The sequence below is a fragment of the Kogia breviceps genome, chromosome 19 (genome assembly GCF_026419965.1).
Source record: "Kogia breviceps isolate mKogBre1 chromosome 19, mKogBre1 haplotype 1, whole genome shotgun sequence".
Lineage (NCBI taxonomy): Eukaryota > Metazoa > Chordata > Mammalia > Artiodactyla > Physeteridae > Kogia > Kogia breviceps.
Window position 1 is genome coordinate 8,904,948 of NC_081328.1, and position 25,982 is coordinate 8,930,929.

At 53.7% G+C, this 25,982-nt stretch overlaps 3 protein-coding genes and 2 long non-coding RNA genes across 10 annotated transcripts in view; 2 read left to right on the forward strand and 3 right to left on the reverse strand.

The window, feature by feature from the left end:
- Nucleotides 1-833: 833 nt before the first annotated feature.
- On the forward strand, nt 834-4,708 carry LOC136793183 (uncharacterized). Its single transcript, XR_010838132.1, has 3 exons — nt 834-1,122; nt 3,116-4,250; nt 4,503-4,708. It is a non-coding gene; the product is annotated as an uncharacterized lncRNA (long non-coding RNA).
- On the reverse strand, nt 2,984-5,807 carry C19H17orf49 (chromosome 19 C17orf49 homolog). Of its 4 annotated transcripts, none has more exons than XM_059048004.2 (6): nt 5,672-5,807; nt 5,390-5,484; nt 4,649-4,750; nt 3,776-3,966; nt 3,448-3,552; nt 2,984-3,245 (listed from the first exon to the last, which is right to left on the reverse strand). In XM_059048004.2, the coding sequence occupies exons 1-6, from the start codon at nt 5,690-5,692 to the stop codon at nt 3,241-3,243; spliced, it is 519 nt and encodes a 172-aa protein (XP_058903987.1). In that variant the 5' UTR covers nt 5,693-5,807; the 3' UTR covers nt 2,984-3,240. The 4 variants fall into 4 exon arrangements, with proteins under 4 accessions (XP_058903987.1, XP_058903985.1, XP_058903989.1 ...); XM_059048002.2 differs by having other exon boundaries at nt 2,984-3,249; nt 5,672-5,793; XM_059048006.2 differs by lacking the exon at nt 4,649-4,750 and having other exon boundaries at nt 5,672-5,793.
- A 190-nt stretch (nt 5,808-5,997) lies between these two features.
- On the reverse strand, nt 5,998-7,962 carry RNASEK (ribonuclease K). The gene is made up of 3 exons (XM_059048011.2): nt 7,535-7,962; nt 6,766-6,842; nt 5,998-6,386 (listed from the first exon to the last, which is right to left on the reverse strand). The coding sequence occupies exons 1-3, from the start codon at nt 7,610-7,612 to the stop codon at nt 6,245-6,247; spliced, it is 297 nt and encodes a 98-aa protein (XP_058903994.1). The 5' UTR covers nt 7,613-7,962; the 3' UTR covers nt 5,998-6,244.
- An 82-nt stretch (nt 7,963-8,044) lies between these two features.
- LOC136793184 (uncharacterized) overlaps nt 8,045-25,982 on the forward strand; it is a 47,608-nt gene continuing 29,670 nt past the window's right edge. Inside the window, exons 1-3 of the long non-coding RNA XR_010838133.1 lie at nt 8,045-8,169; nt 9,989-10,069; nt 15,761-15,944. This is a non-coding gene — a long non-coding RNA (uncharacterized lncRNA). The remainder of the gene's footprint in view (nt 8,170-9,988; nt 10,070-15,760; nt 15,945-25,982) is intronic.
- Nucleotides 9,415-21,011, reverse strand: LOC131746526 (polyunsaturated fatty acid lipoxygenase ALOX12). Of its 3 annotated transcripts, XR_010838131.1 has the most exons (15): nt 20,790-21,011; nt 19,993-20,194; nt 18,648-18,729; nt 18,439-18,561; nt 18,219-18,322; nt 17,806-17,966; nt 16,797-16,940; nt 15,800-16,009; nt 13,274-13,360; nt 12,882-13,051; nt 12,268-12,389; nt 10,572-10,614; nt 10,295-10,395; nt 10,002-10,172; nt 9,415-9,907 (listed from the first exon to the last, which is right to left on the reverse strand). XR_010838131.1 is itself a non-coding variant. In XM_059047951.2 (14 exons), exons 1-14 carry the CDS (start codon nt 20,922-20,924, stop codon nt 9,728-9,730), a joined length of 1,992 nt encoding a protein of 663 aa, XP_058903934.1. In that variant the 5' UTR covers nt 20,925-21,011; the 3' UTR covers nt 9,415-9,727. The 3 variants fall into 3 exon arrangements, 2 of the variants coding, with proteins under 2 accessions (XP_058903934.1, XP_066877075.1); XM_059047951.2 differs by lacking the exon at nt 10,572-10,614; XM_067020974.1 differs by lacking the exons at nt 10,002-10,172; nt 10,572-10,614 and having other exon boundaries at nt 9,422-9,907.

Sequence of the window (25,982 nt, forward strand, 5' to 3'; positions counted from 1 at the left end):
AGACTCTGAACCCCAATTTCTTAAGGGCACATACCTCGGCTTGGGGGCAGGTAGGGGGGAAATGGGGTGTGTTGTGGTAAAGTGGACACCCCTGACTAGGGCAGTCTGTTGGAACTGTGCAAGGAGAGGTGGTAGTGAGGTACAAGGAGGGGAATCTTGTACCCTGGTTTTCTAGGATAAGAGCCCCAAACAGAAAGCAGACAGAGGACTGGGAGTGTGAGTGAGATGGGGGGGGGTTCCCCACGGCAGCAGGGGCTGGGGGGAATCCAGGCCAGCTCTGCACACCCCGGTCCCTGCTCTCTTTGGCTCTCCTCCCCTCTCTCCCTCCCACCGCCCACCCCCCCAACCCAAGGAAAAAAACTGCCTGTGCAACAGCAATGGCAGATTCCAATCCTCCAGGCTTTCCTAAACCACCACGGAGACCAGCCAGGGGGGAGGGGAAGGGAGGATCGGGCTTTCCTGCTTCCCTAAGACTGGGGCTATGAGCTTGACCTCCTGGCCCCTAGCCCTTCGAGGAGTGCCCCCCTCCCCCGGCCTGGAAGCCAGGTGTCCTGGACCCTAGCCCCCGAGCGGGGGGGTGGGGGGGGGCCTGGAGAGACGGGGAGGAGGAAGGAGGGAGTGACTTCCAAAATTGGCATCGGGACAGAGCAGGGCTGGCGGGAGGCAGGTGAAAGACGGAATTTTCCTGAAAAAACGGGGGGATCTGAGGACCCCAAATTTGGGGAGCTAGTCCAGAACCGTCCAGCCAACATCCTAGATTTTTTTGGGATTTTTTGGGGCCCCCGGGACCCCTCTAGATGGGGTGAGGAATGTAGTGTTGGGGGAATCTGACTGGGGCATTGCAGCTGCCTCTCCCGCCGAGTTGGAGACGGATGGGCTGGGACGGGTTTGGGGGGGGGTGTCCCCAATTCTGACTGGGAGTGGAGGAGCCCCCTCATGTGCTCTCTTGTGGGGGTCCCCCCTCCCTAGGGCACTCCCCACTCCCTGAGCCAGCCGAGAGGAAGGAGGCCAGCGATGCGACTGGGGCGGCTCCTTTCTCCTGCACCCCAAATGTGAGGGATGCACCCCAAATTTTGTTCCCTTCAAAATAGGGGACCAGGATCTCAGGGGAGAGTAGCTGAGGTAAGTGGGGAGGAAAGTGTCCCCTGTTTTCAGGAGAGACGTGGCGGTTGGGGGGGAGGTTTGGAGGTGCGTGCTGGGGTGGGGTTGGGCTTTGTCAGCCTTGAAACTGGGGGGATGATTGGAGAGGCTTTCTCTTACACCCCGAAACTGGAGTCCCCCAGACGGAAGCCAAAGACAGACCAGAGGGCCCCCCAACATCCCCAGCCGTTAGTATAGTGTTTGATTTCTGTTTCATCCCCACAAAGGCTCTGCCGAGGATGGGAGTTGGGGGCAGCTGTTCGGTTTGGGGGGTATGGAGGGTGGCGTGACGAGCAGGAGGCCCTGGCAGGATTTGATGCTGGACAGATAGGGGTCTCGACCGAGGGGGTCCGGCATCCCCCGGGGCCTAAAAACTCTGCTTACACCACCATCTTAGATCTTTTTGATTGCTAAGAGTTTTGGGGGGTGTGTCGGAAGGTGGGGGTGGTAAAGGGTGGGATGGGAGGCGGGAGGATAACTTTTGGGTTTTAGGGGATATTATTTTGATTTGCGGAAGGGATCTTGGCCCTTGGATTTTGCTTTCTGGTGGGTGTTTTTTAAAAATCAAGTCCTGGACAGGAGAAAAAGGCTGAGGGAAGGCCTAGGGTGGGGGTGGGGAGAGGCATGTTTGTCTCAGCTTAAACGTGGCTTTCTGGGGTGGGCCTGCCTTCCTGGGCCTGGTGAAGGGGCTCAGGGGGTTGTTGCGGGGGGTGGGACTTGGGTCTTGGGGGTCCACGGGGAGTGGGGACAGTGCTGGGGGTTGACTACCTGGCCCCCAGGTCCAGATGGCCCTCTTCCTGTGCCCTGCTGCTCCCCTTTCCCCCTGGCCTCCATTTCCTGCCTTTGGCCTCCATCTTGTGGCAGGCCCAGGGCCCAGGGCGACTTCCGGCCCCCCTCTCCCGACCATGTTCCGGCCCCACCACCTCTGGACTGCCAACTCCCAACCCTGCTGTCCTTGGCCTTCTGTCTCTCCTTGCTTTCTCTTGGGTTCTGACCCAGGGAGGGGAGGAACGGACACAGGAAGCCTTGGGTCCCTGCCCTTGCTGAGTCGAGAGGCAGTCTGTTGGTCCCCCCCAGTCATTCCCTGCTTCCTCTGCCTCTGACCCCACCCTAGGGATCCCCTGAGCAGAGTTCCTACAAGGAAGATGGTTCCAGTCTTATTACACTGCGAGCTCACCCCTTAGGCCCCTCTCCCTCCAGTAGCCTGCTCAGCCCCTAGCTCTGGTTTCTTGTTTTCCCCAACTCTTCTTGGGGCCATGTTTGCCTTTTAAGCCTTCCCACCCTTGGTGGTAGGGGTCTTCACAGCACTGCCTCGTGCTCCCTTCTTCTCAAGCCACCCCAGTCCTGCTCCCGCCCCAGCAGCACACTGTGGTTTGTACGGCACTGTGGCCACGTCCAAACCACACTGTGGTGTTAGAGCGAGGGTGGGGGAGGCACCGCTGAGGCTTGGCCGGGGAGGCCACCCTGGAGAAGCGACACGAAAAACATCTGGGGCCTTCTGGTGAGGTGGCGGGGGTGGCGGGTGAGGGTGGAAATGGAGGTGTGAAATCACTGGAAGCTGCCCTTCTAAAATCTCCGGGGTAGTCTCAGGAGTACTGCCTGCCAGAGACCCTGGAGTAAGTGCTGCCTCCAGAGAGCAAAGTGGAGCCTTTGTTGCCCACGCCCAGCTCCCCTGGCTCTAGCAGCACAGAAATATTGGCACTGGGAAGAAAGCCTGCCAATATTGGCTGTGCTGCTCCAGGCAGGGTGGTGAGAGCCGCTGAGGAGGGGCTGAGCCCCGGGGGCTAAGGAGAGAGGGAGGTGGCCCTTGCACTCCAGTAATGTCAGGCTGAAGGCACCAAGCTGAGAGGGAGATCTTTATTGTTTTCCGTATAAAAATGTCCATCCGTTGGGGGTCAAAGGGGTTGGAGGAAGATGCTCATACAGCAACAGCGAGGTGGGCCACCCGGCAGCCTTTCCACCCTCTCTCATGCAGGCCTTGCTCAGAGTCCCAAGCGGTCCACAGGTCCAGGGTGAACAGTGAGAGGGCTGAGAGGTGGAAGGCTCAGCAAGAGAGCAGAGGAGGATCAGCGGAGGTCAAGAGAAGGCCAGAATCCAGGGTCAGGCTGTCTGGAACAGGAAGTAAAATGGGCCGAGATGGGGCGAGCCCCAAGTATGACTCCCACCTCCCTAGAGCACCAGCTCTTTGCAGACCCAGTCCCCTGCATGCACTGGAGGGAACCTTCTCTTCCACAGCCCCTGGGAGGGGGATCCTGCTGAGACCCTCCCCCACCCCTTCAGCCGCTGTGGGAGGAGGAGGACTCCTACCCTGGTCGAAGTTGAGTTTCTTGGCTGGAGGAGTTTCTCCTAGCCCTTCGATATCCACCAGGTCACTGTTGGCGTCCGAGTCGTTCAGAGCACTGAGTGTCACATCTGGGAGGGGGGCATAACCTAGGTTCTAGGTTCCCTGATGGTCCCCCCCCACCCCGCCCACTTCCCCAAGTTTCAAGCTCTCCCTCCCTCCCCTCCCCCAGCCACTCTCTGGGAACCTTCACTGGGAGAGGAAAAGAGATCTGTCCTTTGACCCAAGCCCAACTCTCTCACTCAACCTCAGACGGGACCTTTAATCCCCAGGCAGAAACTCCACAGCCCTTACCGGCCTTCTGTTTCTTTATGGGGGGACCGCCGACCTCAGGGGCACTGGAGCTGCTTGGTGGAGGGGCAGCTGGAGGAGGCGACAAGACACCAGATGCCACCTTCTTGGGCCCTTTCTTGGGTGAATCGGCTGGAAGGGGGATGCCGGAGTCTTCGTATACTTTGCGTTTCACGGTGGCCTTTATCTGAGCCCTGAAGAGAAGAGAGAGAAAGCTAGGAAGGGAGTCATCAGAGAGGCTAAGGGAAGAAGGGAGGGGAGGGCAGGGGCAATGGGCCACTCTGAAAGAGCACTGGGGAGCCCCTTCATAAGCATCCAGGCGGGGGGCCCCGACTCTTTGCTAGGGTTCTCGTTTTCCTGAAGCCTTGCAGCCACTTAGGGCAAATGGAGCCTGAAGAGTGAACTCCAGCTGAGAGTGGGAAAGGCCCGTCTTCTACTTCTCTTCTGGGAGAGATGTATGAATGTGGAAGGCTACCAGGTAAGCCTGGGTGACCTACCGGGAGATTGAGACTTATTAATAGATCCTGATCCACTAGCTCAGAATCATAATATCCCTGGAAACACAACAGTAGAGTCTCAAAAGATCTGTGTAAATAACCAGGGACTTCCTATTACCAAGTTCAATTATGGGGTGTCTTTGGCAACATAAAATCAAATTCTTGTAAGGTCCTGATTACCACAGCATTTTAGTAACTTATGACCAATTGTGACAATTCTTTTATTCTTTCAGTTCTCCAGGGACTTTGTTGCTAACAAAACTAGCAACAAAGTAGGAAAGATGTTGAGCTGGAAGGGAGTTTGAGGAAGATGGAACAATGGGTTTGGAGGAAGAAAACTGCCCACCCGCCCTTTCTCTGCCAGCCAACCCTCCCTCACACTGTCCGTTCCTTGATGACACAGCTGATGTGATTAAGATCGTCCCCAAATCGCTTCACAGCAGCCCTCAGCATCTCTATCTCCGTCTCCGTCCACTTGGCACTGTCAGAAGGGGAGAAGGGAATAGCGAAAGTGGGAGGAAGAGGGGTGTGGAGCCAGCCCACAGGCTACGCATTCCACAGCAACCAGCCTCCTCCTCCCCGCAATGCCTGGGGCCCCTTCCATAAAGAGGGCCTCCTTAAAAAAACAAAAACAAAAGCAAAAAACAAAATTCTTAAGGCGCCGTGGGAACCCTGAGGACCCCCAACCACACGATATTGTAACAACCGCCACCTTAGAAGAAAACTTCTCCCCCATCAACGTGAAACAGCTGCTGTAAACAGCCCACTGAAACCCATTCAACAAGTGGGGGTCTTACAGACAGAGCCTCTAAACACAGTCCGCTGCAGTCTGACGGAATTCCACATGATTTGGGGGGTGGGGTGGTGTGGGTAGTGGTGGCGGTCTATGGTCTACCAGTTCGCAGCAGGGTAGAGCTGTGAAATGAGTCCGGATTATGAGCCTCGGTCTGTGGTTTATCTGTCATTCATTCATTCAACAATCATTTATTAACACCTACTCTGCGGTGTGCCAGGCCCAAAGGAAAACTAACATCTGTCCCTGCCCTAGAGAGTGTCGGTGTCTGTGATCGAGACCCAGCGTCCGCTCTCAGCGTCCATCTCCCAGCCCGGGCTCACGTACCCCGCGGGGGAAGAGTCGGCCACGGGATGCAGCTGCATGGTCAGCTCCCCGAGCTTCGTGAAGGCGGCGCCCGCCGCGGAGAAGATCTCTCCGACCTGGGGGGCGGGGCAGCATTACGGGGGGCCGGCGCACACTGCCGCGCCGGACCGCCCGGAGCCCCTAGCCCCACCCCAGGCTGGACTCCCGCCCGCCCCTCGCCCGGGATGGAAGAGCCGGGAGCCAACTTGGGGGGCCCGCCCTCCCGTGGCCGCCAGGGAGCGCTGTCCGCGAGGGAGGTCGAACCTTTGTAGATGCTGACGTCATGGCCCCGCGCGCCTCCTCACTGAGACGTTGCCGCCGCCGCTACCTCGGAGCCGGGACCACGGAGAGAAGGGCGATCGAACGGCTCCGGCGCCCGCGCAGGAAGTCCCGCCCCTTCCCGCAGCTGATTGGCTCCAGGTCGGCCGCTCACCGCCCCACCGCCTCGGCGCGCGGGAAGGAGAGTGGAAGACACCGCCTCGCTTCCGGCCCGGCTTCACTCCACTTCCGTCGAAGGGTCGGGGCTCCCTATTTGGAGTCCGAACTCCAGCTCGGATGCCTGCCCCGCAACCCATGCACACACACGAGGCTTAAGAGAGCAGTTTCTCTTTATTGTGGAACGGGACAAGGCGAGGGGGCCGGAGGGACAGGGAACGGCCAGCCCCGACCTCCCTCCACTGGAGCCGGGCGCTAGAGGTTGAAGAACAAGGGATTCTGTCTCTCGCCAGGGAAACCCAGTCCGCAGAGGGCGCCAGACTTGGGGTGGGGCGGGTGTGACTGGGTGGGGAGAGTCTTTAAATAGAGGAGGGGGCTGGAGAGGGGGAACGCGACGGTGCTCTAGCGCACCATGTATTCCTTGCGCTTATTGAGCCGAACTTGGCAGAAAGAGAAGCCTCCGAGGAGGAGGTAAAGGCCCGCGGCGATGAAACAGTTGTAGCTGACTTGCTCGTAAAGGTTGTATATGTTCTGGGGGCCATTCCTAGGGGTGGGGATTAGGCAGAGAAATATCGGAAACATTAACAGCAGCCAACATTTACAGAGCACTTACTATGTGCCGGGTACCGTTCTAAACGCTTTTACGTGTATTATCTTAATCTTCATAACCCTATGGGGTGAGTTCTGTTATAGCATCCACTTTGCATGGGTGGAGGAGGCTCAGAGAAATCAAGGAAAATACCTAAAGAAGCCACACCTAAAGCGGTGGGTTTAGGATGGCCGCTGAGGTCTGACCCCCAAGACTGCTCCTGTGTGCTAAACAGAGCAGCCAGTTCCCTAGCCTCTGGGCCCCAAGCATCCAGCCTCCTGCAATTCCCCGCCCATGATTCTGACCACTTCGCTTCCCCCGCCTCTCCACTTACTCAAAATCTTTCTCCGTTAAGGGAACGTCTTCAATTAGCACAGCGGAATGGACGTTGAAAAAGATTCCGAGCATTATCTGCAAAAAGGGAAAGGGTAGGTTGTTGAACTCAGGCACCTGACCTGGTCACTGCCTGAACTCCTCCCACTTCGAATGTTGCCACAACATCTGGGTTTGGGAATCACCAGAATGAGCTGGGATTAGGGATGGCTGTTGCCGGATTTGGACTCCAGTCACCCGGAACAGGGCATGAATGGTGACATAGAGAAGACTTGGCTGGGGCAAGGGTTAGGAATAATGAGCAACCAGGGACGAGATTATCATCCTCTCCGGAGGCGTCATTATCACGGGACAGGGAGGAGGGGGTCAGAGGGAATCGGCACTTCTCCATATTACTTCGTCCTGAAGTGGGTCAGGTAGAGTCCTCGGGAAACAAGGCTCAGCTATCCATTTCGGGAACAAGCTCCCCTTTCCCCACTACCCTCCATTCAGCTCAACGATCTCTCAAGAACGTAGCTCTTCTTCCTCTTACCTTGAGGGTACTCCAAATTGACCAGCCCCGGGGCCCATTCCAAGCTTCAGCTCCCCTTCTCCCTTCCAATTCCCCATTTCTCAATTCAGTTCTGTCTCGTTCTCCAGAGGCTAATCAACCACCCCCTCCGGCCTGTCTGCTGCTTCCAAACGCCTGGTGTCTCCTAGCCTATCAGCCCTCCAACGCCCGGGCCCCTCAGGCCCTCTCCTCTCCGGTTGTCGCCGGGCAGTCCCCTCACCAACATGATCACTCCCCAGGCGCTGAGGACGATTCCGCAGGCGGCCAGCTTGGGCCCACAGCACAGAAGCGACGCCATGAAGAAGGGAGTCGGGGATCGCCTAGATGTGGGCCAGATAGGAAGGCGGTGAGAGAAAGCCCCGATGGGCGGGGCGGGGAAAGAGAGCTGGACTTGGGGGCTCGCGGAGGACCGAGAGCGGGGAGAGCGACTGAGGGGGCGTGGCTTCCGGGCCCAACCATCGGGCTGGGGGGCGCCAGGCGGAGAACGCTGGCGCCTCCGGGTCCTCTCGGACTTCGGCGGGAAAGGGCGGTGTTTCTGAAACCGTAGAAGCCCCTCGGGAATCCCTTATTGAGCCATATGTAGCTGGGGTGCAAGTATTGCAGGAGCAAAGTTCTCCGGTTTCTTGGCGTTCCCCCCGCCTCCAGTTTGGAATGGGAGGAGCCAGTATATCATGTGACCCAGTCTGGCAAGTCACGTGATGAGGAAGAACCGGTAGCCCGGCCACAGGAAAGCTTTTATCTCTGGCGGAGCTCCCGGTAACCTTGGCTATGCGCTCTCAGCAGCCGAGGATTGAAATTATGTAATTTTTCTCTCAGATACCTTAGTCTCGGGTGATATCCTGTGATGGAGATGTGGTAAGTGAGACATAGAGATTTACACAGAGAGAGAACGCTTCTGTCTCCTCTCTCCTCATCCCTACCCTTTAAAATAGACACTCTGACACAGTAAAAGAAGACATGGAGCCCCTTCCCGAGCCCAAGCGTTCTGTTCTGGCTAGAACGCTTTAAAATTGCTGAGGGTTCTTGGCATTGGAAATACTTAAGTAACGTTTTGTTACCAAACACGGAATACTGAAGCGTTTTGGTTGCCAAATCCAGGAGAAATATGGGCGTTAGAAAAGTCAAGCTGTTAAGGTGAGTGGCCCTGCCATATGTGCTGGAGAAAGGAATAAGTACACACAAGTGTCACTTTTCTTCCCTACTGTAAACCAGGGAAACTGATCATAGGTCCTTTGAACAAGGTAGAGTACAAGATTTTACAAATATGAATGGATCATACCCTACAAACAAAAAGTTTGTATACCTCACTGGTGAAAAATAGATTTGTAATAATTATTCAGGGAAATAGTGGTGTTTGAAGAACACAATTTTGCACTGAGTATGTTGTCCCCATTCTAGTGAGGACAGTGGTCATAGCATAATCGAGAGAGGGGTCATTTTGATCCCAAGACCCCAGAACCAGACAAATACTGTCAGTGGTTAGCATAACTTTGTGGTATTTTCCCATTTATTTTGTGCAGATTGTTCTTAAAAGGGTCGTGAAAGAGAACTTGGAACCTGGGAAACACTTAGAAACCCTAGGGTACTGAAGAGCCTGGGATAGTGGCCTTGAGACATTATTTCGTGTCTCTTTTGTTTGAGACTGTCTTGAAGGAAGCCGTTTTGGGGTGGAAGTTTTTAATTTGCCTTAGGGGCACCATTCTCATTCAGGGACTTTTAGGGCACTTTTAGGGCAGGTGTGTGAATAGGAGACATAGGGGTGGAGGGAAAGTTGCCAAAGAAGAGTCAGGAATTTTTAAGTTGGCCAGGCATGAAGTCAAGCTCCTGGGAAAGGAGAATTAGTTGAGGTAGTCTTACTTCTCCAAGAAATCTTCCTCACCCTCCCCACTCACCCCACCATTCTCTGGATGTTTTGCAAGTATTGTCAGTGCCTCAGGCTACCGCAGGGTACCATTGTGCAGGTACTGCCCCAAATCCAGGGCCAAATCCAGCCTGCAGCCTGTGCACATCCCTGTGGCGAAGCACAGGGTTTTGTTGTGTTTTTGCATTTCAAAATGGTTGACTAAACCAAAAGGAGGATATTTTGTGACACAGGAAGTTCATATTTCACTCACCATAAATAAAGTTTTATTGGAACACAGCATTCATTTACACGTTGCCTGTGGCTGCTTCTGTGCTACAACAAAAGAGTTGAGTAGCTGTGACAGACTGCGTGGCCTACAAAGCCTAACATATTATCAGGCCCTTTACAGAAAAGTAAAGGCCCTTGGGCTCATGAGATGCAGATGTAGGGGGTTTAATTGGGGGAGGAAATAGAGCCTCTGCAGCAGAGACCAGGAAACCGTGAAACTCAATATGGAACTGTCAGTCCCAGAGCTGATCTGCAGTCTTCCTGGTGGGGGCGCCCCAGAGGTCAGATAGTGATGCTGTTCTCTATGAGGCTGGGCTTTAGGTATTCATAGGGCAGGTCAAGTTGCTCATTCCGGTCTGTAATCTCCCTTTCCAAGTTTTCCAGATCTGTTTGGAATTGGTTTAGTACAGACTTGACCTTGGGGTCTGAGAAATACTTTTCTTTATGATGCCCCAGAGGCACCTAAGAAGGAACAAAGGATCAGTCAGTTTGGAGTCAGACACACCTAGAGCCTAGCCCTTCACTCTGTTTCCCTTTCCCCAGGGTCCTCTCTTACCATGTCTGGCTGGCGGCGCCCCAGATGCCACGTGATGGCCATTTGAAGACAGGCCTGGCGGACATCAGGTAGTGAGCCCATCACCGTGGCCATTGTCACATCTTCCTTGGTGGTAGGTGGGGGCATCCGCATTGTGCATGGGGCATTAGGGACCCAGGCATACCAGTCCAGCTGGGGGAAGAAACTGCAACCCTAGGATCCTGGTACTTAGGGTTTGAACCCCCATCTCTCCCCTGGGCATCCCGAGGTCCAGACACTTGCCTTCGGGAACCTGGGCTTTCAGCTTTACATACCTGGCCCTGGTTGATGGCCCCATGCTGAGCAGTGCACGTGAAGACACACATGGTAAGGAAATGGCAGAGCTGATTCTGGGACTGGAAGGAGATGGGGAAACCTGGGCAGGAAGGAAACAGGATTTAGAGGCTACAGTCTGAGAGGAGAGAAATAAAGGCCGAAGACTTGGGATGTCTACATTTTGGAATTGATGGTTGTTTGTTTCGTTCATTTATTCAAATATATTTGCGTCAGACATGGATTTCAATTCAGATTCAACTAATATAGTTGGGTTACCTTAGGCCGATGACTTAACCTCTCTGAACCTCAACCTCTTGACCTGTAAAGTGTAGATGATACGTATTTTATAAATGGGATAATCACCTGGTGTGGAACAAGTTCTCAATAAATAATAAGTATTGTTATTTTGGAAGGATTGGGGGCTGAAAAGTCCTGAGTGATCAAAAATCCTCTGCCTCAGAAAGTGGTTGAGAACTTAGGGATGCTTCCTCCTATTCCCAGGTAGGGAATTACAAGTGTCTGAATTATAATGTGAAGGATAAGAGAAGTCATAGATTTATAGGGTCACAGCCAAGAGAGGCTTTCCACAAAGATTATGTCCAGCCACTCAATTCACAGTGGAGGTGGGGGGGTGGTTCAGAGACCCAGCAATTCTGTCAGTTAAGTGGAACAAATATAATCACTTCCCTTTTGTAGATTAAAACAAAACAAAACCAAACCAAAGACCAGAGAGATTAAACTGCTTGTCAGGACTGCATAATTGGGAAAAGGCAGGGGCTGATCTTGAACTCGGGTTCCTGACTGCTAATCTCAGGCCGTTTTTTATTTTAGCACACTTTCTCTAAAAAGTCTGTTGGTCAAGTGAGGTGAAGGTGAGCTATGAGAACTGAAGGAGAGTGAAGGAAGAGAGAACGAGAGGCACTTAGTGGAGATTAAAGTTCACATGTGGTGGTTTATTTTCATTTTCCAAATGTAGATACTGGTTGGGGAAAAGATGGCCAGGGAGAGGAGGGGTCTCCGGGGAGCACGTGGAGCCCAAGGGACACACCGAGAGACGTACTAGAGAAAGTTTGGTCCTGGAAAGGGGGGTGGTGCAGATTCCACAGATTCCCTAGGGAGATGCTCCCTGCAGAGGGTGGGTGTTGCGTTACTGCTCACAGAACCCTCAGAGGCCAGCCATAGCAGTTCCCCAGTAAATGTCTGTAGTTGTCCCACAGAGGCAGAGTTGTTGGTGCAAAGTGTGAGGGGTGGGGGCGGAAGGACAATTTGGAGCAGAGTCCAGGCTGGCCCATGTGTGAGAGAAAGAGGAGGAGGAATCTAGGAAGAGCTCAAGAAAGGCTGTTTCTTCCCCAGAGGTTAGAATGCGGGTGGGGTGCTAAAGACGGTGGCTGGATCCTAGCAGCGGTGGGGAGAGGCTGGACTGGCCAAAGAAATGTGAGCCCCAAGGGGCAGGGCACCGAGTTCAGGGTTGAGCCAAAGCACGCAGGGCATTGTGTTTGCATCTAGAAATGACCTTGCACTGTGGTCAGTGTGTAGTAGGCCTGGACTTTCTATGCGTTTGCTGGACAGTAGCAGGCAGGAGGAGAAGAGGGAGAACAGAAGGGGTCATTACGGGCTTTGGTGGAAGAATCTTCCCATTTATATCCTCAAGTAGGAACAGACAACCATGAGGAGAGAAGGCGAGCCCCAGCAGGGCCTGGGCAGATCCCTTGCTGGCTGGGGTTCTGGCCCTGCGGCGTCCCATGCTGTGGCAGGTTGGGGGTGGGGTGGAAGTAAAGGCTGATGGCCAGGGTCTCTGAGGAGGATGATCCTGGGGTATCTAGAATTGTCCTGAGTCTTAGGAGGTGGGAATGGGATTCAGATGTTTGACGTGGGGAGGGGGAGGGGGTGGGATGAGAGGTTGGGGTCCTGAACCCAGACTCTGCTTGGGCAGAGTGTCCAAGGAGCTCCTGTCCCTGGGGAGGGCTCTCACCTCGGTTCTGGGCCTGGCACAGCCCCACCTCCGTGATCTCCCGACACCAGGCCTGCAGCTCAGGGTCCCCTCTCACGACGTCATCCCCGCGGTAGAAAAGGTGGATGGTCCCCGCCACGTACCTGCCCAGGGGAGAAGGGGGGTGAGCTCCTTGAGAGGAGAAAGCTCCAGCCTTTGACCCCTGCGCTTTTCCATGGCCTCTGCCCAGCTGGCTCTCAATGTGTCTGAGTATAGATCCTTCAAGACCTGCCTTTTGGGTCATTCCCAGCTCTTTCTACAAACTAGTCTAGAGAGGAAGGACACGTGGGTCATTAGTTCTAGGAATCCCCATACATGGTTGACAGCCATTCTCCCTGACAAAACCCCTGATTTTTCCAGATCCCTCAGCCTCCCAGTCCACAGCTTTCCCAACGTAGGTTCTCTGTCCCCAGCCTTCTCCTTCTCAGGTCCTACGCACTGACTCACGCTTCCTCATCTCTCGCCAGGATCCAGTCCTTTGCTCCTCTTGTCTGGACCTTCTTGTTTTCAGGTTCCTTTTGCCCCATGCTGACCTCAGGCCAGAGCCCCACTCGCCCTCTCCCCTGCCGCATTTTTCGGCTCCCCGTCTCACCCACCGGGCAGTGATCTCCCAGAGCCGTAAAGCATCGCAGGCATAGAGAGCACCTGGGATTCCCAGCAGGCCGCGGTCAGCCAGATTGTTGGGAGGACAGAGGGAACAGTAGGTCAGCTGAGCCAGGGCCCGGCGGAGCACGTGCACGTGGCCCCCTCCTCCGGTGCTCACTGCCTGGGATAAGAGAGGTGCGAGGCCTTGAGGAGGAAGCCAGCACACAGTATATAAGGGGTTCAGATGTGGCATTTTTCACATTTGGAGACATAGATATAAAGGGACAGGCTCATGGGTTTAAGGGTCAGGACATTCACCCAGGTTGGTCTGGGAGCTTGAAAGTGGCAGGAAATCGTAGAGAGTCAGACGGTGAGGCAGCCCCATGCCCCATCCCCTCCTTACCTTATCAAATATACCTCCATCTGAGAGGAGTTGGGTCCGTCCCCGGGTGTTGATTTCCATCGTGTAGCGGATGTGTGGGGTCAGGAGCTGGGGTGGGGGAGATTAGAGGGGGTGGTTTATGGAGGACGTGCTTGGGTCCTTCCTTGTAGGAAGCATGGTGCCTACTCTTGATGCTTTCCTCCCTTGACAGGCTGGTCTCTTCCTGCTTCGGTGATCACTCACTCTCGTGGTCTTTTCGCCCCTGTGAGTCAGGCTCTGAAGCCACACTGACCTGGGTTTCACTTTACGCTTCAGCACTCACTTAGTTACTCATCCAGGGTACCAGACCTTCTAAGTGTTGACCTGTCTATCTCCTGTCCAGCCCCTCGTCTGTCAACAGCGGGTGAGAATAGGGTCTTTTGTCTCAGGAGGCTGCGGTGATGCTTATGTGATGTATGAAGAGTTTTTAGTCCACACACAGAAGTCCTTGAATACCAGCTGTTATCGCTTATCTTTATGATTTCCACCTGGGGTGTAGGTGGCCTTTGAGAATGAGCCCCCTTTGATTTGCTTTTATACTCTGTCATTTACAACCTCACAGCTTAAATTAGCCTCTCCACTCGTGGCCAAAGCCATGCCTTCATCCCCCGGTCGCTTCGCTGTTGGTTTTTTGGGGGGTGGGTTCCCTTAGGGAGATAGAGGAGCCATACTGAGCCACGTACATAAGCAGCAGAGGGGCTGTCGTGAAATCTCCCCCCACCCCCAATCAGGCAGTTAGGTCCCCTCTATTTTTTATAGCTTTTCAAGAAATAGCTTTTCCTTAGCTATTAAAAAAGGCCATCTCATCCTCACATGCGTTTCTTTTAATCTCAGACTATTTTGTCTTCGTTTCCACCCAGTTTATGTACAGGTTTCACGTAGCATTGGTGTTTGTCTGAGTTGTTGCTGGACACAGGGTGTGAGGCAGAGATAACTGGTACCAGGAGGTCAGAGCAGCTCACATTGGACTGAAGCATTTCACAAAGGTCATGGCAGGCGCTGAGTGCCATGGAAACCCCAAAGTCCACATGAGAAGCCGAGATACCTTGGGGCAAACAACTCTTAATAAATCATTGCAAGAACTAATTTTTTCTAGCTGTTAGCCTGTGTCACACTATTAGGTCGTTTCAGCCTTCAGCAACCCCATGATGGGCCTCCTGTCACCCCCATTTAGACCTGAGGACACTGAGCTCATATCTGGGAAGTACAGAGGGTAGGAGTCAGGATTCAGACCCCGGCAGGCCGAATCCAGAGCCTGTGCAGGTCACCTCTGGGACATTGCTGTCCTGGCTGTCCTGCGTGTACCGGTGACAATGCAGCTGTTTGCCGTGACGTCGCTGTGGGAATGGAGATGGTTGGGCAGAGGGCTGAACTCGTAAAGGGGGATTTTCAGTGTGCCTAGAGGCTTAGCCTCCTCAAGGTGAGCGGGAGGCGGTGGTGCAGGAGCACCGTGAGATCAGTAAAATCCAAGATTCTGCTCAGCACACTGGTCTCCGTCTTGTCTGCGTCACCGCAGACTCGGAGAGGCCACAGCTACTGTTGGCCAGGCTCGGGGGTCGGGCGGGGCCCCCGGCTGAAACACAGCTCAGTCGTTCTCCTTGCCAGCTGCTCACCTGCATGTCCTACCAACATTTGCGACTCCCTGTACCTCGAACTGAACCTCATTTTTGCTTCCCAACGGGCTTCTCTCCTGGCTTCCCTGTTTCTGACAGTTGCTCTGGTTCATAAGCTTGTATCAGTTTCATCCCTTCTCTGTCTTGTTCCCTATATCTAAAGTGTCATCAAGATTTTGAGGACATTTTTACTCAGGCACAAGCCTTATGTTGCCGCCTTCTCTGCCGAGCAATAGATGCTGAGCTCACTCTTTCATAAAATTACAGGATTTCTAGGTCAGTCTGCAATACCCACCCTTGGGCTTCTGGGTGTTGCAGGAGCTTAGACCTCTGACCTTTCCGTCTCCTGTCTGATACCCAGGCTTTCCGCAGCTACTATTCCCTCCCTTCCCCAATTCCGATCTGCTGTCCCGCTCTCCTTGCCTCTTGACCTGCTCCTACTTAGCCAACTCAGTTGGGGTGGAACATAGTCCATCAATACTCCAGTGTTTATGGGCTGTCTCTTGGGGTTTCGGATTCTAGATCCAGCTATTGTTCTCTGGGTAGTTCTTATGGGCACCACTTGTCATTCGGGCTAAATCGTAAATCTCCTAAGGCAGGAACAAGGCTTTTGTTTTACTAGCACTATTCCGGCTGTACTCTAGGCCCATTGCTAGATTGTCAGATCTCTGAGAATTTCAGAGGGTTTCCTTAGTAATATGTCCTGAAGAAACCTTAAGCGACTTGACTTAATTAGAACACAAGTCTCAAAATATTGATGCAGTCTTCTCTTCTCACCTCTTTCACAGAGTGATAAATTTTTTTTTTTTGCTGCTGCTGCAATATCATTTGATACTGGGCTGTTTCCTTTCTCTAGGGTCTGAGTGAAGGGGGACGTGGAGGGTAGAGGTTGTACCTTGAAGACCGGGTGCAGCCCCGGGAGGCACCTCATGGTGGCCACAGCAATGACCTCAGCCAGCAGGTGGGTGTTCAGCAGATGATATTGGAGCTGGTGCAGTTGGAAATCTGAATTTCGGACCCAGGACTTTGCCAGGAGCCAGGCAAGTGGGGGATCTGAGGGCAGAAACAGTGGTGGGGTCGGGGAGCTGGGGCTGGGAGGCTGGATCTGGGAAAAAGAGAAATTAAGCCTTCATTGAACTCCCACTTTATGTGTGACATTATGGCCAGCAACCTTGGGGAAACAGATGAGTAAGTACGATTATCGCGTCCAGGAGGTATAATCTAGGAGGAGGAATGAGGCCCCTCCCACCCTGCCTCTCACTGTGCAAGCGCCGTGATCGTGATCGTGGGGGTGAATGCAGGGGCGTCTGAAGCAGGGAGTCCAGGGAGGAGATCCTGACAGTGGTCTGGGAGAAACTTGATGGGGGTCTGAGTTATGGTGGGGGATGGAAGGGGAAGCTGGGTGTGTGAGATAATTGACAGTATTTGTTAACTAACTGTTGAGACCAGTGGGAGAAAAGAGAGGGGACTGAGAGATTAAATAGTGATTCTCAGAGTGGGTTCCCAAGCTAGCGGCATCCGCATCACTTTGGAACTTTGTTAGAACTGCAAATTCTCAGTCCCCATCCCAGACCTACTGAATTGGAAAGTCTCATGCTGGGACCCAGCAAGCTGTGTTTTAACAAACCGTCTAGGTGATTCTGATACACACTAAAGTTCGAGAACCATCGGGTATAGGATGAGAACTCCAAAAGGCCAGTATGACTCTTGAACAAGTCCTGCCAGTTGGGTGAGTCAGGAGAAACCAGGCTGTAAGCGGAGTGACACGAAAACAGGTCTCACTGTGTGAGGATGGAGTTTGGGAGTCAAGAACCAGGGGGCTGGTTCCGAGGGAGCAGAGGCGGAGGTGAACAGAGAGCAGTGTTGGGAGGCGGATGCCGAGGGCGCCCCACCTGGATGACCACGGGTAGCAGCTTCCCCCTGGTGTCCATCTTCAGCATGACGAGGGGGGCAGCCAGGTACTGCTTCTCTCCTCGGATCACGTTGGCTGGAATTCCATCCAGGAGAATGAAATCAGCCTCAAACAGGGAACTGCGCTGGGGAAAGGAGGAATGTATCCATCGTTAGAGTTCAAAGTCTAACCCGAGAGGGCCAGGGCAAAGGGGGAAGACATTCAAGACCTTTATCTGAATTCTTGCCATCATCCTGTGTCGGTTGCAGAGTCCTATCAGCAGAACCAGAGCATCTGGCCCGATTCCTCTCATTGTAAGTGAAGAAACAGCCTAGTGAGGGTAGACATCTTGCCCAGGGATGTGTGGTGGCAGATCTGATTTTAGAACCAGGCCTGCTCAGTCCAGTGTGCAAGCTGTCCCCTTGTCGAGATGGCCAGGCCCCTTCCCCACTATCCCTCGGTGATCTGAACACCTTGTGTTTAGCTGTCACCAGCTCAGCAAACGCTCTTTCACTCCCTAAAACTCACCTTCTCTGCCAAGGAATCCACAGAGGCTCCCCTGCCCAGCCCTGCTGCAGAGTCCAGCGCACACATGCACACGGCACGCTCACATCCTGCCTTGCTCGTCCTCCTCAAATGCAGCTCACCTCTTCCAAACCCAAGTAACCCCCGCAGTTCTCCCCACCCCGTGGCACATTTTCTCCCCTTCTCCCTGCCCGTGAACACTGCTGTCCAGAGCACTGACGTCAGCCAGGGAATGTCATTGTGCCTGCTGACACCTCTGGCCCCATCTGCACCCTGGGAATCCATCCTATTTCCCTTCTACACCGGGAGCTCCTCATAGGTTTCCCTACAGACTTTATCACCTCTAGGTTTTTCTAGCACTGGAGTCTGGACCAAGGGGCTGTAGGTTACCACAGCCTCCCTTCCTTGACTCATCTTTGGTCCCTGCCCTTCACTACTTCTGGCCACACCGCCAAGGAGAGAACAACACAGGGTGGGAGGGGTACCTGGAGTTCTTCCTCCAGCTGGGCCCGTAGCTCTTCCATCCCCGAGGGCAGCACTAGCCGGGAGGGCAGAGAGGTGCAGCGTCTCAACAGCATGGGGTTGCTGCCGTTGAGGAACTGGTAGCCAAACAATTCATCGTCCTGCCAGCGCTGGCGAACCTTCTCTGTGGGGTCGGGGTGGAGTGTAGGAGGAGGATGTTTACACAGCCGGGATGTCCCTCCTCCAGGCCCTACCCCAGCGATCCAGGCACGTGACCCTCCCAGATCCAGCCCCTGCCTTTTCATCTGGGGCCTCTGAGAAATGACCCAGCACAATATATCTCATCTGGGAAGTCTCGTGAGGGGCTGTGGAGTGTGAAGGTCGGGTCATCAAAAGGGGCCATCACGGGGTTATGGAGACCTGGGGAACCACTGACCAGACAGGGTACTCTTCTGGCCCCAGAAGATGTGATCAAAATCCTCCAAGCGGTTCCAGGAGCGCAGGAGGGTGTAAACGTGTTTGAGGGCCATCTTCAGAGTCCTAGGACAGGAATCGAGCCGTGAACCCATTTGCCGGTCCCTCAGCCGCTCACTCTTGACCACCATTTCTGGATCTCCCAGCCCTTTCCCCACTCTGAGCTCCAGGCCTGTTCTCACCCTGCCTTCAGTGTCCACTCAAAGTCCAGCCTCTTCTCCTCGTGGAATCTCATATTTGCAGGTAGATCGTCCTCACAGCCTGCAGCTATTGTCAGGGGTAACCCTTCCTTCCATGTGGCCCAGCTAGGAGATGGGGACAAGGCTTCAGGGAGGGTGTCCAGGTCAGTGATAGGGGGTACCACTGAGAGGCCCTGTAGGTGGGTGGTCACCAGTATATCTGACGTCTTTCTTTCAGTTCCTTCTCTCGATGTTTCTGGAACACATCCAATGCGTTGTTTCCTGCCAGGCAGGCTGGGGAGACATTAAGACAATTGGCCGTGGTTGGTGTGGTCCTGTGCTCTCCTCTGCCTGTCCTCATCTTCTTTTTTGCTGTCATAGGCCACGTGTTCAGTCATGCTCTGTTGCTTTTATCTCTGGCCTTGCCTCACTCCATTGATTCCTGAGACACATTTATCTTATCATCGCCAACTTTGCACTCTGGGTTTTGCTAATCTCAACCCTCGTCTCTTGTCTTGAGACAACAATCTCATGTTTGACACCCTTTCTTGTCCCTTAACTCGTCTTTCCCCACCTGATCCTATTTCATCAGTATCTATGGTTGGAAAAAATCACCTTAAGTAAGGTGATAAAATCTTGGGAATTCCCTGGAGGTCCAGTGGTTAAGACTCTGTGCTTCCACTGTGCCAGGGGGCACCGGTTCAACCCCTGGTCAGGGAACTAAGATCCCGCGAGCCATGCGGCATGGCCAAAAAAAAAAAAAAAAAAAAAAGGTGATAAAATCTCAGTCACTCATATGCCCGTACCTATTTTCTATTATATATTGCTTTGGTTAATTTCACATCTCCTGAACCTCACCTACCACACCTCAACCATCCTCAAAAAGCTTTAGGAACAGCTGTTTGCTTTCTTTCCCTGACTCCACTCTTCTGAGATTTACCATCAGAGTCTATATTATCAACTTGTTCCTGTTCTTATCTGCATTTATACTCACCTGTCTCAAAGTGATGTATTTCATGTTTCCATCCTTACTTGCCCTTGCCCTCATTTGCCTCTGTAATCATCTTTCTTCCTTATTTCCCACGGTAACAAATTCTGTATTTGCTGTCCTCATTCATCCCCACCCACCCGTCAGTGTGCACCCTCTCCCTCGTGGTTTTCTTCCACGTTTTCCCAACCAAATCATCTCTCCAAGTCATATTGCTTATTGTTTCCCTTAGCTGTCTCCTCTTACCCCTACTCCATGTGCTGCCCTTACCTGCCCTGCCCTAACTTGTTCCTCATCACATACTTCTGTGTCCCATCGCTGCTGCAGCTCCCTTCCCGTGTCCTGGGATCTGCACATCACTTATGTCCCTGTCCAGCCCCACTTGCAGCCTTTTTTATTCTGTGTATAAATTTGGTACTTTCTAACGTTTTCCCCATGTGCTGTCTTCTCCACACTTAACCTGCTGAACACTCCCTTCCTTCAAGGCCCTCTGGCCCTCCGCAGCCCCCCCACCCCTCCCCCAGCAGTTCCCCAGGCCCTGCCTCCCCTCTCCTGACGCTGCCCCTCACCGGTGCCCTCGGGCAGGCACAGCACGCTGTCGGCCTGCACCCAGCGGTAGCACGGGAAGGTGGCCTCCTCGAAGGCTACAGGGCCCTGCACCGTGATGTGGTCGCAGAACCACGCGTTGTCCACCAGGGAGTGGTGTTTGCGCAGCTTCACGAACTGCAGTGTCCCCAAGTCCTCGGGAATGTCATGCTCAGACTCCTCCTCCTGTGGGACCAGAACCCGGAGACTCAGTAGCAAGGTCCCGGGAGAGGCCGTTTTGCCTGCCGGGGGTGGGGTTGGGGGTCAGAGGTGCGGTGGGGACAGGAGAGGAGGGGACCTTTGTGGAGCCTCCGTTGACAAGGCCTCCAAAGACAGCCTCCCTCGTTCCCTCCTCCGGACATCTGCGCGGTGTGTCTGAAGCCCCATCGCACCGGGAGGAAGAGGGAGCGCGGTGCGCGGCCCGCAGTGTCTTGAATTGATGTCTGAGTATCAGCACCTTCGTCGGTCCTTTAACTGAGCTCTCCCTGCTCCCTCAGTCCTAGGAGCGTCCCACTTGACTTCTGATCCTATATTGACACTGGCCTGGGGTCATTTGGAGAAGGAGCTGGAGGCTGCGAGGATCAGGGCCGGCGGGAAGGGAGAAGGGGTATGCGCTCAGCCCGGGTCCTGGCCCCGGATCCTCTCCTGGCCCAGCTGCCCGGGCGTCCCAACACCTGGAAGTCCCAGCAGGCGCGGTTCCGCAGTCCTTTCGCCCTCGGATCCCGCCCCTCGCCGGCCTCCCGCGTCCCGGCCGGGGTCTGTCCTCCCTCCGCCCGCTGACCTGGCCCCGCGCCGGCAACAGCTGCAGCTCCAGCTCCGTCTCGCCGCGCGCGCCGACCAGCCACAGCTGCACGCGGTGGTGCGACCCGGCGAAGAGTGCGGCCCCGGTGGCCACGCGGATGCGGTAGCGGCCCATGGCAGCCCCGGCGGCTTAGGCGAAGGGAGCCGGATGGGGCGCGCTTCTCGGCGTCGCCGGCCGGTATCGAGGCGCCTCGGGTCCCGGGCCTTTAAAGAGGGGCCCGCGTCCCCGCCCTCCTCACCACTTTCAGACGCTCCCAGGCCCCGCCCCAGGCTAGCCCGAACCTGCGAGCCGCAGAGCCGGTTGTGGGGGAGGGCTGTCCCTCCCGGGCCGAGCGGAGCTGCGGGGCGATGAAGGGACCCCCGCCTGGGTGAGGCCGAGAGCATGGAGGCGCCGGGGTTTCTCTGGACCTCCGGGGGAGGCCTGCGGCCAGGCGCCTCGGGGTTGAAGGGAGCAGGATGAGGACACTTCCAGAGGTCTCCCGGCCTTTCGGAGAGCTAGGAGGAAGAGGAGGTGAGTCAGTCTCCCAAACGCAGGAGAAAGCCTCCGCTTTTCTGGGCTGGGACCTGGGAAAGACCGTGGGCTGGGCCCTGGAAGGCCGGCCTGCTAGGCTGGGCTGGGCCCATGCGGCATGTCCTGCTCTGCACCCAGTGCAGCCCAGTAAGTCTCCGGTTGCTGATTTATAGCTCATTTGAGCCCAGTCCTTCAATAAATGCCCAGAGGTGCCCCAGGCTGCCTAAAACCTGGAAAAGTAACAGCTGAAAGACTTGCCCCCTCACCTCCACCCCCAACCTCATATCAAACATGGCAGGATTAGGACCCTGGGTACCCTGGATACTGAGGGAGGCCTAACTGAGTCAGGGCAGTGAAAGCCTCCTTTTGTCCAGCCTTCGTAGTGGCTGCTGAGAATGTTAGGGACCAGGTGTTAGGCCGCAGTATGGAGGCACTTAGGGGACCCAGCATCTGTGGGCAATTCCCATGGACTTTGTCCCTTCCAAATGAATGCAGCCTCTTTCCCTTCTGTAGGTTCCAGGTAAATTTTTATTCCGGCCTCACTGACCGTGGTGCCTGCTTTCCCCACCAGAATTCAATTTCCTTCTAAAAAATCAGATGTAAAGATTTTATTAGTCATGAAGTTCTGCTTCTTTCCTCTTCCCTCTTGTCTTTGTACTGCTCACCGCCCCCCACCTTCCCCCCCACTATTTCCTGGTCCTTTGTGGCACTCAGGGCAGGAAACCAGGGAGCAGCGGTGGGGCCAGGGCTGGTTAGGGACTTTGTAAATGTCAGAAGGATGATTCAGGGCGCAGGCTTTACCGCCCACCCAGGAAGCCTCTTGCAGGTCCCTCTCCAGGTCCTCTGGACCCAAGTCATTCTAAGCATCTGGCTCACAGTGGATGTGCTTGGCAGCTGGGCGAGGCCAGGGCAAGGTAGATCTGCTTTCTTGAGCCAGACCCTCAAAAATGACTTGACATGTTGGTCATTGGTGGGAATGAGGGATTCCAGTCCTGCCTCCCAGCCTCCCAACATTACGGAAGTGTCTGATCCTTACTGAGTTCCCTTCCCCTTCGTATCTTCTGGGCCCACTCCTGCTTACTACATCCTCAGTGCTCAGGGCTGGTGTCTGCCATATGCTGGCCCCCAATTTCCTCCCGTTTGGTATATCCTGTAATATCCAAATAGAGTGGCTCACATTCCCATCTTATGTAGTAGCTGAATCTGGCCTTTCCATACACGCCCTTCAAGGGTCACTTTTAGCTAGAAAAGAGAGTTTGCATCGTACCTACTTCCAAAACCAGTCCAAACTTCAGCCTGCTTCTCTGCTGTTCCGTGATACCTTTTCTGCCCATTGGAGAGTTCTCAGAGGCAGGGTGGGGGGTGAATAATTAAGAACAATAATCCGCACTACTGCATAGCTAATTAAGTTAATGTGTAAAACACTTAGAACGATCCCTGACAGTAGTCTCTGTATGTATTTGCTGCTATTATGCTATTATTTACATTTTGGAAACAATTTTCAGTTGAATGTCAGCATCACTCTTAGAAATTCCTCTATCTCTCCCCACTGTTTTTCCATGTCTGTCCCATTTAGGGGTCCTACATCTCAAGACCTTCCCACTTTTTTTTTTCCTTTTTAAGCACATGCATTATGTTGGGGTATATAGTTAAAAACAAAATTTCCTAACCCAGGAAAACCTCTCCACAGAGGTAGTGGAGGAAAGAAAACAGTGTTATATTTGAATAAGGATTACCAGAATGTGATGTGCGTCACAGGCCATCTGCTAAGAGATTGTAAAGATGAAGTATCTCACCCTGTTATAGAGCCGAACAGATACAGCCATTACACGCATGTTCTCAAGATAAACGGTAACTAGTCCTCAAGTAAGAGGCTTGAGAGCGCCATTTGTCACACACCATTCATCCTAACTTTATGGTAACTGGTGATCCTTTGTGTTATTAATAGGCTTAATTGCAGGAAAAACAAAGTATCTTTATGACAGGAGGTAGTTTTGCAACTTGGAGCAAGGAGCCCACCTCAGTTAGGGTCTTACCCTCCCATAGAAACGGGGAGATAGGGGTGCTCTCTCTCCTGATATTTACATTTCGAAGAGATGGCTCCCAGGGCCTTGGGAGAGACATCCCTGGGTCCTAAAGCTGCAAGAGGCTGGTTTAGCTTCTAAAAAGACTTACACACATTTCAAAGAGGCAGAGAAAGAGCTTACAAGTTTTCTGAAGTTAGTGCTCTAAGAAAGGGGTGGGGGGAGAAGTCTCTTATTTTCAACAGGGAGAATTAAGCCTCTTATTTTAAAATGTTTATTGGTCCGTACAGTTACCATTTTGTTCTTCTGTTTACCACAGGAAGGACCAGGGGCTGGGTTTTGCTGGGCCCTTTGCAGTAGGGAAGCCCATGTGTGCACCCCAAAGCTGGACTCTCCTCTTCTTCTAGACTTCCAGGTCCCTGTTTTTCGTCCCACGTTCCCATGACCTCTTTTTGCAGAATGATTTAATACCTTTTTTTTTTTTTTTGGCCGTGCCCTGCAGTATGCAGGATCTTAGTTCCCCAACCAGGGATCGAACCCACGCCCCCTACAGTGGAAGCGGGGAGTCCTAACCACTGGATCACCAGGGAAGTCCCAGATTCAACTTCTTGATCAAAGCTTCTCTTACTAGGTTATTCCCCAGGGGCTGTGGGTGAGGGGGACGGACCTTGCATTTCATTGCCAAAAAGTCTTGTTAAAGCGTTCTTCTAAACACAAGAATAATTTCACCCCCTTCTTTTCTCCTGTGCCAGTGCGGCTCAGACTTCGGTCGGCTCGAGGGTAACTCCACTGTCCCCGCTGTATGAGTGTTTGGAGCCCATATTTGGCACGGGGCTAGAGAAATTTGTTTGTTCCTCGAGGACAAATTGGACATACAAACACAGCATTATAAACTGTGTAACTTTAAACTAAACATAGGCTCTGATTTCAGGGTAGACATATCCCATGTTTTTCCACTTACTAGTTTGAGTACCCGCTGCCCGTGTGTGCAGGAAGCCCAGCACTCCTCCCACCCCGACCCCACTCTGAGTGCTGTTACTTGCTTCTGTTCTTGTTCACTGGTGGAACTAGGGAAACATTGTTCCTACACAATCTGATGGGTCATTTTCTAGTGCCACGGGGACCACTGGCTAGGGCGCAACAGTGACGCACACTCGGGCTTCCCAACTCTTAGTTCAGCGGCCCCCAACCTTTTTGGCACCAGGGACTGGTTTTGTGGAAGACAGTTTTTCCACGGACCGGGATGGCGGGGTGGGGAGATGGTTTGGGGACGACTCAAGCACGTTACATTGATTGTGCACTTTATTTCTATTATTATTACATTGTAATATATAATGAAATAATTATACAACTCACCATAATGCAGAATCAGTGGGAGCCCCGAGCTTGTTTTCACTTGCTACTCACTGATAGGTTTTGGGGTTTTTTAATTTTATTTATTTTTTTAAATTTTTGGCTGCGTTGGGTCTTCGTTGCTGCACGCGGGCTTTCTCTAGTTACGGCGAGCGGGGGCTACCCTTCGTTGCAGTGTGTGGGCTTCAGTAGTTGTGGTTTGCAGGCTCCAGAGTGCAGGCTCAGTAGTTGTGGTGCGCGGGCTTCAGTAGTTGTGACCCACGGGCTCTAGAGCGCAGGCTCAGTAGTTGTGGCGCACGGGCTTAGTTGCTCCGGGGCATGTGGGATCTTCCCGGACCAGGGCTCGAACCCGTGTCCCCTGCATTGGCAGGCAGATTCTTAACCACTGCGCCACCAGGGAAGTCCCTACTGATAGGGTTTTGAAATGAGTCTGCAAGCAATTGATTGATTGTGGTCTCTGTGCAGTCAGAGCTCTCTGCTAAGGATCACCTATATTTGTAGCCGCTCCCCAGCACCAGCATCACCGCCTCAGCTCCACCTCAGATCATCAGGCATTACATTCTCATAAGGAGCGCACAGCCTAGATCCCTCGCGTGCACAGTTCACGGTAGGGTTTGCTCTCCTATGAGAACCTAATGCTCCTGCTGATCTGACGGGAGGCGGAGCTCAAGCAGTAATGCGAGCGACGGGGAGCGGCTGTAAATACAGATGAAGCTTCGCTCACTCGCCCGGCCGCCTCTCACCTCCTGCTGTGCAGCCTGGTTCCTAACAGGCCACGGACAGGTACCAGTCCATGGTCCGGGAGTTGGGGACCCGTGTCTTAGTTCACACAGGTTTGGGCAAGGTCCTCCAGTGTGACTGTGGTGCCAGGGGCCTGGGTCAGGGCCACGTCCAGCCTCAGCCCCTTAAACCTGTAGGCACTGGTATTGAGCCTGGTCATTTGACCAGATGACTTTGCTCACAGAGGCTTCCCTTTCAGGTACTTTAGGGTTCTTTCCTCCCCTTGGGTCTCAGAACCTTCTCAGTCTTTCAGAGAGAACTTATTTAATATTAAACAGTGTGAAAAAGAATTCCAGTCTCAATCTCTTCACTACCAGGTAGTGTCTCGGGCCCTTGAGGTTCATTTGCCCCCTCCTCCTCATGCACCAGCTCTGCCGACCAAGGGAGTATTGGGGTAAGGGTGGGAGATGGGGAGGAGAGAGCCTTTGTGGGACCTCGAAGGGTGCTGGAGAGGGGACACTTAAGGCTCAGAGGAGAGTCAAAGAAGGTTTGCTCCCAGGGAGCT

What these genes read in the sequence shown, in the direction of transcription:
- C19H17orf49 (XM_059048002.2), bottom strand. Translation starts at nt 5,692, where the DNA reads ATGACGTCAGCATCTACAAAG. An exon ending in GCCGACTCTTCCCCCGCGGG is followed by an intron (nt 4,751 to 5,389) that starts GTACGTGAGCCC and finishes CCCTTCTGACAG; the next exon opens with TGCCAAGTGGACGGAGACGG. An exon ending in GTCATCAAGGAACGGACAGT is followed by an intron (nt 3,967 to 4,648) that starts GTGAGGGAGGGT and finishes TCTTCTCTTCAG; the next exon opens with GGCTCAGATAAAGGCCACCG.
- RNASEK (XM_059048011.2), bottom strand. Translation starts at nt 7,612, where the DNA reads ATGGCGTCGCTTCTGTGCTGTGGGCCCAAGCTGGCCGCCTGCGGAATC. An exon ending in CCTGGGGAGTGATCATGTTG is followed by an intron (nt 6,843 to 7,534) that starts GTGAGGGGACTG and finishes CCCTTTTTGCAG; the next exon opens with ATAATGCTCGGAATCTTTTT. An exon ending in TTAACGGAGAAAGATTTTGA is followed by an intron (nt 6,387 to 6,765) that starts GTAAGTGGAGAG and finishes CCCCACCCCTAG; the next exon opens with GAATGGCCCCCAGAACATAT.
- LOC131746526 (XM_059047951.2), bottom strand. Translation starts at nt 20,924, where the DNA reads ATGGGCCGCTACCGCATCCGCGTGGCCACCGGGGCCGCACTCTTCGCC. An exon ending in CCAGAAGAGTACCCTGTCTG is followed by an intron (nt 17,967 to 18,218) that starts GTCAGTGGTTCC and finishes CCGACCCCACAG; the next exon opens with AGAAGGTTCGCCAGCGCTGG. An exon ending in GGGCCATCAACCAGGGCCAG is followed by an intron (nt 10,173 to 10,294) that starts GTATGTAAAGCT and finishes TTCTTCCCCCAG; the next exon opens with CTGGACTGGTATGCCTGGGT.